The 12,323-nt window shown below is 37.3% G+C and overlaps 1 protein-coding gene across 5 annotated transcripts in view; it reads right to left on the reverse strand.

The window, feature by feature from the left end:
• The window catches only part of lrp4 (low density lipoprotein receptor-related protein 4), a 61,572-nt gene extending 49,558 nt beyond the window's left edge, over positions 1–12,014 (reverse strand). For 4 of the 5 annotated variants that reach the window (XM_077713154.1, XM_077713152.1, XM_077713155.1 and 1 more), the window contains exon 1: positions 11,697–11,998. In XM_077713154.1, the coding sequence (XP_077569280.1) occupies positions 11,697–11,757 (61 nt within the window). In that variant the 5' untranslated portion in view covers positions 11,758–11,998. Of the gene's footprint in view, positions 1–11,696 lie in introns of all 5 variants that reach the window. The other variant, XM_077713153.1, reaches the window with a different exon arrangement.
• Positions 12,015–12,323: the final 309 nt, after the last annotated feature.

The following is a 12,323-nucleotide window of genomic DNA, read 5'->3' on the forward strand; positions in this document are numbered from 1 at the left end:
ACTGGAAATTATGCAATTGACAGAAAAAGGGACTATGCTTTGTTTTCCAGATATTAAATTAAAAGTAAATGCATTAGGTTGGTTCAGAGGGTCAACATGAGTTTACGAGTTTTTGTAGTGAATAGTGGCTCTGTTGCAGCATAGAAAGCACAGATAAGCCTCATCGAGAACACGAGGTCAGCACTTGATGCTCGTATAGACATTGTTTTGTCACCATTTTCCCCATCATATTAATTACCACTAGTCACAGTTAAAAACAATTATCTGAATAAGAAAGTCAATATGATTGGTGAATTGCCAGAAGTTATAACTCCCTACATTGTGTGAAAAAAGCAAAACAGACAGACTGTTGCAAACTTGCTAACTATAGTTACTATATTCAGTGTTTTTTAATTATTGATTGCTTTAGTAGTTTGTCACTTTATTAGGTGGCTGTTTAACAGTGTCCATCCTTCTGATGTTTATTATCACTTCTATTAATTTATATACAATGAATCAATTAATTTTGTGTAATTTTTTCCAAGATATTTACAGCAACTCAAGCAGAGTTTGGAGAAAAAAACAAACCTGGCAGTTTGACTTGGTCACTCTCTTAGACATCCCATAAATCAATGCTATCCGATGAGCTTGGGAAGGAAATGTGCCAACACTAAATCCAACCATTAAACAGGCTGGCACCACTCAGACTGATGAAAACAGTCTACATCTACCCACACGTGTTTTGCATCCAGCATCCAGTCAAAAGTATAGAAGAGAATAATTCGGGGAGATAGTTAAACCTTTTTAATTTGATCGAGCTGTTACAAGGCAAATTGAGTGTGGTTTTACACATCACAATACTAAAACAAAATCACTGAGCAAAGACAAACCCATAAAAACGTAATGCAAGGACCTGTCATTATTTAGAAGAAAAATAAGAGCAAAGATGTACTTACGGTAATATTTCTTACTTAAAATGCTTTAACTGTGTAACAGCTAAAGACAGCTGTTTTTTTCTTCTTCTTTTCCCAAGAACAAGTCTAATGTGCCAACGCTAAACAAACCCTATAGTGCGGTCAACTCATTTACTGCTAATCGTCTCAGTGCAAATGGATTGAATGCCTATCACCATCCAACACTGAATGGATTTGTATATTGTTAGATTTGTGAAAAGTGAATTTACCAGAAGTAATAATCACAATGCCTGACAAGAGCAGAAGTACATCACTTGGCTGCCTCTGCCAACCATGAGCGAGTAATATATACAATACAATTGAAAATAGCCAAAAACATAATCCATAGAGAAAAAATAAAATTCAATCCAATATCCAATGAATTAATTATTAATGATCGTATTCTAATTTAAGATACAGAAGTATTCAAGTCAAACCCACTAGTCACAAGTATTAGTAGATAATTGGATACTGATACATTAAACATGAGGTAGGTGAATTTAATGTCAATTGAAAATGAAATTACTGAAAGGGGAGAATTACGTCATACTTAATGCCAAATATTGACAATGATCAAACACAAATGTGGCATTGTATTTCTCCATTAAGCTTGACCCTCATTTATGCAAGTATCACAAATTCACATCTCATGATTCTAAATTATATTCTCTTATCTTATTATTGTAGTGTCACTCATCCTTAATAATAGTGTAGTATACACACTAAATCTTTGAGGTTGTCCCATGCGCATATTAAATTAATGTGTTATTTTGTAAGGGTTAGGGCTCAACAACAGTAGAGGATGAAGACACTAAAGACATACTCAATGATGAAGCCTGGGCAGGTTTTCCAAAACTCACTGTTACTTATGAATCGTTGCTCAAGCTATCTGAATTACAAACTTCCATCAATGCTGTTTTTTTCCTTGCTTGCAGTTCATGAGTTACTTCAAGCCTAGAGGAGCCTTGGTATAACTGCCATCACAGTTGCCATGCCAACCAAAAAAAAAAGTATTGATTTTAGCAAAAACTGAAATGGTCTGGAAATAAATATATGTGTTATTACTTTACTCGGGTAGACATGATAAAAATCAATTTCTCCTTTTCGTTGGCAATAAAGTTAGCAAAAGAAGAACAAGATGTTCTAGAGAAAGTATACAGAAAAAAAGTAGAAAAAGAGAGTGGTTGCGCTGCAACCACTCTTGTTAAACCATCACATATTTAGTAATAGTCGTGTATCAGTTAGTTAAACCTATTTTGTCATTATACAGCAATGTTCCACTTTCTATTTCCAAGGCTCTTTTATGAAGAATAGAGAAAAAGTTGTGGTAAAATACAAGGATTCCTCAAGTCTTTAATCAGCTGTTGAAATTACTGGGTTGGCTAAGGTTAAATAAGGGAAACCAGGGAGGTATTCCTTACAAGCAATGTACGTGTAGAACAATTGAAAGGCTTACAAAGTTCTCACATTTTGGTAAATAAGGTGAAGGAGAAGGCGAACGGGAATGATGAGCTACTGAATAACAAGGACGTGAGAATATGCCTGCCCCCAGTGGCATATATGAAAGCTTTGAGGCGTTCAAGCAAGGCTGTCTCTGAATACTAAGGTCTTTGATAGAGGAATAGCTACAGAGACACAGCTTTTAGGCCTCCTCCTCAGAGGCCCCCTTCCAACCACTTGTGCAAGAGTAGCCCTAATTGGAAGTCATGGCAATAGAGGGGGGTAGTATCACAAAAGGTGAAAGAGGCAAGGAGGGGTGCTTGATTTAAGAGAGCATTGTTTTAGCAAGTATTTTCTACCTCCCTATGTTTTCTCCTTGTAGCCTCCCCTTCAGATGCTCACACTCCTAAGAGTCAAAAGGCGACATTTAGCCCCTGTGAACAGCAAGAGCTTGGTCTTGTTTTGACACTCTGTCCTCCTTAGCTTCTGTGAAAAAGCCCCACTTCTATGGGACATTCAAGTTCATTAGAGAGTTCAGTCCTTTCAGTTGTGTCCCCATTCCAGAACCAGGCTTAATGGGGCCTCCACAACCCATCACAGCTTGTTTAATGAAGTCTTCCGCCACCTTCACAACAAGCAGCACAATTTCCATGATCATAGGCTTGCCTGAGGAATAGCATTTATTAGACCACCAGCAATTACTTGGCAAATGTTCTGAACCTGTAACAGAACTGTAGGCTTTTATGTCAAGTATTGTATTTTTGTGGCGGTTTACGTGCTTGTTGAGCCCAGCATCAGATTTCTACTCTCAATCTTTTAGGTGACATCACTATGTAACAATACAATGGGAGAAAATTGAAAGATGTTACTCTATAAGGTTAAAGTTACGCAAAGAACATCTATGTATAATTCACAGCTCAGCATTGCTAGTGTCCATGCTCTGAACGAACGAAGTACAAGTCATACAGAACTTGTTTATCTATTTTTTTTTTATTTTCAATAAATTTGCAATTTCAATTCACACAGCCTCTTGTATCTTTTAACCAAAAATGATGGGGGTGAGGGAGATGTGCTAGCCACTCTTTCACGGGGTCACCCACACAAGAATTTAAAAGGCATATTTTAAGACAATCTTAATTACTACACTTTGTTTTCATTCATTGATCTTCCATTATGTGCATCCTTGTCAGAGTTGCAGGGATTGCTGAAGCCTATCCCAGCCAACTGGCGGTGGCTCCTTACTAAATTGAACTTTAAAATTTAAATTTTCAAGAACAATGATTCCAGTTTATTAAAGGTTGCAAAAATGCATGATTTGTTTGCACAAGTACAGTTTTATTCTCTTCATGCCTTATTCAACAAAGAGAAGCACTTGAGATACTTAACAGTTGTTCGCCAACAGTTGTTGAGGGTGGTAGGGGAGAGAAAAGTGACACGACCATGTTAATAAAGTAAGTGGGATGTAACTTGTACTCAAATTCAACCAGCTGGACAAAGATCTAGCTCACTGATAAGATGTCAAATGTCTAAGAGTCCCAACTCAACTACTTTTACTTTCTCGTATATTTGGCAATGACAGACACTGATGAATGTAATTAGCTAAATTAAAAATTGTATGTGAGTGATCATCTCACAATCAGAACAAACAAATAAAACAATATCTTTATACATTTTTTGTATGATGTAATTAGATTACATGCTCTGGTGAACTACATGGTTTTGTCTCATCTCATCTAATTTTCTGAACCGCTTTATCCTCACTAGGGTCGCGTGGGTGCTGGAGCCTATCCCAGCTGACTTCAGGCCAGTGGCGGGGGACACCCTGAATCGGGGGCCAGCCGATTGCAGGGCACAAACGGAAAGACAACCATGCACACTCACACCCATACCTAGGGGCAATTTAGAGTGTCCAATCAGCCTACCATGCATGTTTTTGGAAACCGGAGTACCCAGAGGAAACCCAAACAGGTCCGGGTAGAACATGCAAACTCCACACAGGGGGGATGTGACCTGGATTTGAATCCGGGACTCCAGAGCTGTGAGGCCTATGCGCTAACCACTCGCTCCACCGGGCCGCCCTCCATGGTTTTATTCACTTCTAATGACATTACACTACCAAACATATACTTCTAACTTGGATGCTGGAATAAAAACCATAGAGGCTCTCTTGTAATTAAGGAATATACATAAAAGTAACATCCTAATTTGGTTGCCTACCAATCACAATAAAATTAATTAAAAAAAATACATCATAGCTCAAATGATAAAACAGATACATTTGGTATGTATTGCGATAAATATATGTATATACTGATTTTTTTCTTTCAAAATACTTAAAATAATTGCAGATGTGTGATATTTCACATTATAAAATTTAATAAAAAATGTAATGATACAAAATATAAGACACATATTTAAAGTGGAAAAAGTGAATAAAGCTAACACTAACTGACAAGAAACTTGAATATGTCAGTTTCCATTACTTAACAATATGGGACTCATGAGAAGCTGACATTGCAGTGCATTTGAACGCTCAATAAATGAAGCCATATTGTTACACTAAACTCAATATGTTTTTACTATTATATTGAAGGAAAATGCATACTTTACTACATTCTACTATACTTTGACGAGATAGAGAAATCACTGCACTTATAAGGGGGACTACAGCTTACTTTCTTATTGACTGCAAAACCCACAAAAAGACAAAAGCCAGCAGGGCAACAGACCTTCTGTGGCTTTAACTGACAAGCCCTCACTGGACAACAATCCCATTTGTTCTTAGGGGAAATGTAAATATATCCATTACAAATGGCTTAAGAAATAAGCCCAAACAGCTGGCCACTGGAACACAGGGCAAGAATATTGCACGCTTCTCTATTTTGAGCCTTGGACATACTTGGTATTTACTCCAACAAGAGGATACTGTACATGCTTGTGTATTTCATTACACTTTAAACAGAGCCATGTTGGTTCATCAAGACATGTGTTTTTAAGCTTTGACAATGGGCATGCAAACCTTTTTTAAAGAGTTTTTGTATCAATGTTACATACGTAAAAAAAATAAAAAGGTAACTATTCCTGGGACATTTACTTATTGATCTTTTCACTGTGTACAAATAGTTTGCTCACTGAAGTGCGTGCCTACCAATCACAAGTCTATCTTTAGTGACATGAGTTGTTGTACACGTCCAAGCCACAAATACGAAACAGTGCAATCACCGGACTCTGTATGCCTGGGTGTCCTGTATTTATTCTAAGACTATGAATCGCACAGTTGTCAACCTTGCTAGAGGGGTGCATGTTAGGCTTTGGGAGAGCGAGTATTTTTTTGGCCTTAAAAATGCCTCAAAAGTCACTTAAGATATGATGTGAATCAGACACAATTAATTGTTTCCATCTTGACCACAAGGAAATGATCACTGCGGTACAAAACAGTACCCATTGTGAGGAAATATGATTTGTAATTTGGGAAAAGCAATTGTGACACAAAGAGATGGCGTAAAATCTGTAAAAATATGATGGTTTTCCAGGAAAAATCAGAAAACAGTACAATGTTTTATTTTTCACAGTGGGCCAAAACAAATGACATGACCAAAACAATAACATCTACTTAAAATAGACTCCTATTAGTTTCTATTGTCAGTAGAAACAACGTTTTAGCCATTCATTTAATTAAACCTACAATGTTCAAAACGGCTAGAACCAGGAGACATTTCCAAACCACATTTGTTATACCTATGTGTGTGCTCAACACCACAGTTCAAATATAAACATATTTCAAATTATGCCAACACAAACTCCTAGTACAATGACTAGAATGAAAAGGCATTGGCAAATCTCAAATTATTCATCAGCAAAGACTCCAATGATGTGATCCCAAAGACACAAAACATAAGTGGCTTATTTATATTGCATAGCTGAACGTACACTTGGGACATCTTGACGGATGTGATGCAACAATCTGTCCAACATTTAATCTTTTATTCATGCCTTTTAACAAGTCTTCCAATTTTTCCTTTTATTCCAACTAATGCGTTTCAAGTCAAGTCAACGAAAGCAAGAGCAGAGCGCAAGAATTAAGTTAGTATAGATCTGTGGCACACACACACACAGGTGTGTCCTTCAAAATGTCTTTGCGTCCCTGGCCCCCACCCCCTCCTCTTTCTCCGGTTGTGCTCAGACAGTGAGTCTCCAGCACTGCTTATCATTCTCTCCTCCACAGCAGCCCCCTGCTGAGATAGAAAGACAGAGTTTATTACAGCCTGTAATAATCTGCCACCCCCTAGGAACTCAACTACACACTACAAGGCCAACACTCCACAAATGGTGCTTTCAGAACTAAAACAACGCTATGATCATCCCCTATGTTGAATCCTGACATGTTTGAGATGGAATAAAAACTGCAACATTATAAATGTAAAACATACATATTGGAGACCAGATGCATTTTGAAATAATTCTATATCCATATGTCAGTGTAGATACACCCAATTCAACTGAGCAGTGGTGTAAATAGTTTATCCTAATACTCATCAGAGTCCCCCAATGTATTTTTATCCACATAAAGAAAGACTCAGAAGGCTTTTTGGGTTTAAACGTCTTGCAGTAGAATCAGTGAGTGATCAAAGATCCTGATCAAGATTAAATGAGTAGAAAAATCTTTGAAGAGGTAGGTCAATGTGGCCAACATAGGGTATTGGCTAAATCTTTTTAAAATCATATAATAAAAAAAACATGATAACGTAATAATAATTCTCCAAAGTACCAGGCGTAGCCTCAAATTGGCCTTGCATATTCATGGCAATGGTGATAACAAAGCAAAAATGGGGGTGTTTTAATGCCGGAAAGAACATGCAAACTACACAAAACTAGGAACGACCTGGGATCAAATCCCCGACCCCAGAACTGTGAGGCTGATACAATAACCACTCAGCTGCTATTACATTAGTATTTCTATGTTTTGTAGTTCAGTGTAGCACAGAGTAATTTGCACTTTTTGTCCATCCAAATAGAAAACTGTCAGTATGGACCATTTAACCTCTGGCTGCTAGAAAAAATGAAAACCAATGTCGTTTGTATGAATAGGCTATGTAAGCCAAGAAAGATATTTTCAAAGAAGTGTGTGTATCATCTTTGGCTTGGCAAAACTGCATTGCCCCCTACGTCATGGCATGAAGACTGCATCGTTTTTATGTGGAATTGCCGCGCCATTTGAACAGAGAGCGTTGTCGTGTGCACGCAAACTTTTATTGGGTCATTTTCCATTGTTTTGGTCGGAGTGTCAATGTGTAATTGGTTCCTAAGTCTGTGAAATACAGTAACAGACTATTTTTTTTCTTTTTTCGATGTTTGCAAAATTATACTCATTACACATGCTTATATAAACTATTTTAAATCTTTCTAATATGTTAAATTTTAATTGATTTGCCTTATCTTTACTGGTAGAGACAATAGATTACCATTGGTTTACTTTGATTTTATCTTGGGCGCTCTTAAATATGACATCTGTGGGATAAAGCATCAGTGAACATAATTGAAATTGGCCCCTGGGCTATGGCATCATGTTCTGAAATCAGACACGGCACCAAAAAGAGAGCCTGGAGCTCTTTTGAAAAGGAGGTTGGCCTACTCGAGTAAGTGAGCACTGTGATTAATAGGAAGGTGGCAGAACATGAGCAGTGGAATGTGGATGGGGTGGGGGCTGTTTGAGACTTGACATTTATCCATATGAGAAAATCGTGTATGTACTTGTGTGTGTGTGAGTGCGTGCGTGCGTTTGTGTGTATAATCAAGTAATCATAGGTTACTTCCATTGCTACCTCGGAGGTGCAATCTCATCCCTTTAGCTGGGCCAAACAAAGCACAGTGGGGGTATCAGGTCGCCAACACTGACAGACCAGGGTGAATGCTAAAGGCTGCCTGAAACAAACCTAACCAGCAATACTCAAAAAAAGAAAAGAAAAAGGAAAAAAAGAACAACAAATCATAAGCAAGCAAAAGCACGCATATACTGATGCAAATATATAGCATAACCACATTTTGAATACCTGGTAGGAAGGTTACATTATCAGCAATTTTCAAACGTATCAATTAAAAATTGGGAGTCCAATCATGCCAAATATTCCTTTTGGAAAAGTAAAGAGCCAAAAAGAACATGGGATGATTTCTTTTTTTTTTGCAGAGCAGCATTGCAATTTAATGTATAATACTCACGGGGAGAATTTTGTGGTCCTCATTTAGCTTACTGGTTATTAGCTCTGCGGCACCAAATTAAAGTTTTATAATTGCAAACTAATGAAGAATTTACCCACCTTACGCTCTTCAAACCCCTGAAAAGGTTAACCATCGACAACAATGTCAGGGAATAAAAGGCAAATGTTTCGCATGTTCTGCCAGAAAAAAAGACTCATAGACATCAGTAAAAACCACATCCTTCAGAACGACTTTTCCCTTCCTGAAAAATATGGCTTGCAGAGTTGAATCTGGACCAAAATCAACTTGAGGCATGCAATAAATCAGTCTTTTATAAGAAGACATCAACATTGAAAAGGACATAATTGCCAACCTAAGATTTCTGGGGGCACTTTATCTAATGGGGTGCTGATGCCATTTTGCAAAACATAGTCACTGTTTTACATTTGCTAAGCCTTGCATGATAGATATGGTAGATAAAGGTAGCAAAATCTGCAAATTCTTAGATAGGCCCTTTGTATGATAACCATAGACTTTTGGCTATTGGCAATTGGTGCTCATGAAAGGACAATGTCAAGCAACTGACCAATGCCCTTTAAAGACTTGGTCACCAATAAAATGCTGAGTAGAATTGAAGATAAAACAAAAGACCACCAAATAATAACAATCCTCTACCTTCTACACAAAGTGTGTTCTGTCCATGTTATTGCACAAAAAATAATTATTTTAAATGGAAGAAAACGTACGGCCTAACCTGTTTAGTAATGCAAACGAGTCAGCATTAAAACATATATCTTAAAACTCTGCTTGTGCAAATATGGTTAGAAACGTACATTTGTTGCAAGTCACATATTGAGTTTATATCCTTCATTTTCTTCTTCATTGCTTGGCAGATCAAAGCAAACAAAATCCGTCCAAGCAAGGAAATGTTGGAACAATGCCTCATGGTCAGATTGGTTGAGAAGCAGTGTGTTTGTTCATATCTGTTCTCCTTTCTGCCAGAAAGTGTCATGCATTTCAACTTCTCCTTATATGGCAATGCACGTCTAAGGAAGTATATTTAAATTGTAGATGCTTAATTGTATGATTAAATGCAAATGATTTTTTTAAGGAAGAGGAGAGTCAGTCCAATTATCACTTGATAGGCTAGAAAAATGGCGGTAGGGGTGTGGCGTTGAGAAGAAGTTGTGATGATGTCCCACAGTGCATCATTAAAGGGTATACTCTACCCTCCAAGATGCCATTAGTCAACCTCAGCCAATTACTTCAAGGCCACTTGACATATAGAGGAAGGCGTCTTCCTTACACACACACACAAGACAGAAACACACACACCGACATAGAAATATACAATGTTGATAGGGCTGAACAATATTAGGGCTGAAAGAAAAACTGGCATCGCGACTTTTGGGATTTTGCGATAGATTGTGTTACGGCATATATTGGAATATTGAAAATGCTAGATTTTTAACCATATGACTTAAGCCTTTATTTTTGGAAAGACTTGGGTTGACTCACCATGACCATATTGTATTCATAAAATCTCGTTTAATCCAGTCTAGGGGGTTCATCTGTGAATGATGAACACTGATGTATTTATAAAGAATCCAGAAGGCTTTTATGAAGCAAGACAAAAATTGCACGTCATGTGATGGCGTTATTGTCACATGCGTGCATTGCAATGGCGATGTTCAAACAAGAGATTGTGCGAAGCTAATTGTTGGGTCTATTTCAATAAAATGGAACTAATTTCCTCTGCAATGCTAAATTTCTGACAGCATCGGATCAATTATTGTCATATTTGTATAGATTATAGTGAAGAGAAGGAATGTGAGATACACATTATCACTAATCAATATTTGCTAGTAATACGACTGTGTAAAAACTCTTGCAATGTTTTTATTTCGCCCTCTTTTGACTCATAGCATTTAGTTATTTTAGAAACAAACATACATGATACAATCCGTGGAGAATAATGTACCAGTGTTAAAACAAAACGTTCATATCAGTTCATTGTCTTGTGACGGAAGAATTATACTTTATAATTAAAAAAAAACTGAAAAAGAAATTAGAAAAAAACAAATATTGCAGCCAATAAAAAAGATTAATAAGCTGATACGTAACGATGACTATCAAACAAACAGATAAATGAAGGACAAGGGTTAGGGTAACTAGAAGGTCATTTGTTTTGTATTGGATATTGGATCTCTCTGGTTGACATTTTGAAGAGAGTCTTGCGGTGACATTTAACAAAGGAAACAATCACTGCAACCCTTTTTGGAGTCCAAGTACCCAATTACAGCTGTGATTTTTGCCTTGCCTATATTTTTAAGGTCATCTCAGAGGGCACGACAACTGGGTGTGCGTATATGCGCGTCCAAGTGGCAATACATGAAGGAAAGAAAGCGTGTTTTGAGAGATTACAAATAGCTTCCGTAGGGTCTGTGCATTCCAGCTGCTGTTCTGACATGTTGTAAATACAAGGTGTTAGAGAAAACATAGGAAGGGGGTGGTAAGAATCACTCAGATCTATGACCAGAATAGCTGAGGTAAGGCGGGAGAGCAGGAAGTGTGGTATATTTGATCAACTAATTATTTCAAAACTAAAATCACATTTAAAAAAAAATGTGAATCTGTCAATATTTCTAATTGAAAATTTAGAGTTAAATTACCACATCATACTGACTACCTAAAGGTGAAGAGAATAACAGCACCAACCACATGCTTGCACATTTTTCAAGCTTTGAATGTGTTAGGAATCTTGGTTTGAACTCCTAAAATGCAAAATGTCAAACTAAATAAAGAAACATATTTTCAATAAACGTCAAGTATAGTACAAAGTGCGCGCAGTAATGCACATGTAGTTTACATACAAGATCATCTAATACAAAGCAAATTTTAAAAAAGAGCCCAGGCAAGTCAAAGGTGATTTAAAGATGTTTGACTAATAAAAATCAACAGGATTTATTATATTGGTAAAAAGATCCGCGAAATCTCTTGCTGACCCAGTATACTGACTTAGAAAACCACAGTATCCAGTATAAAAGAGCCAAACTATAAACTCCAAAATGCTCTCACTTTTTTTCCTCTTTCTTATTAGGAAAAAGTTCATATCAAATAATGTCTTACCTGCACTTAAGCTGAGCACCAAAGTTAACAGTGCACCGCAGAGCACCGCGACAGGCTGCATGTTGGACCGCGTTTGACTCACTCTTCTCCGGGCTTCCCCTTGCGCCTTCTTCTTCGTTCTCTTCACTAATACCAGCGGGCTTGTGACACAGAGAGACGCTCCAGCATTTCACACTAACCAGAATGCATGACTGATATTGTTGTGCTCTGATCTCACCTATCCTCTGCCTTGTTTGCGTACAGACAGGAGCAAGCAGGTATTTAAAAGTTGGCTTTATCACCACCTCCTCTCTATCACGGTCTCTAGCATGTTATGTTCCACTCGCTCTGACTGGAGTTACCAAGAGGCGTCCTAGACGATACCATAAAGCAAGAGAAGGGGGTCAGAAGTAGTGGAATTTTTCGCGATACGGTAAAGAATTTAAAAAAAGAACAATGCATGAAATGTGGTCATATATAAACCTAAGAATATCTTTGAATGTATGTGTTCATGCTCAAATACTTAAAATAACGTCTAATGACAAATTCGTGTCTCTGTTTACGCCACTAATCTGAAAAGTGGACTATTCTTACTCTCTCAATAAAAATGTAGTATATATTTTTTTTAAATTGCATGATTGTTGTATT

Source organism: Stigmatopora nigra, chromosome 3 (assembly GCF_051989575.1).
Source record: "Stigmatopora nigra isolate UIUO_SnigA chromosome 3, RoL_Snig_1.1, whole genome shotgun sequence".
In the NCBI taxonomy this organism is placed as follows: Eukaryota; Metazoa; Chordata; class Actinopteri; order Syngnathiformes; family Syngnathidae; genus Stigmatopora; species Stigmatopora nigra.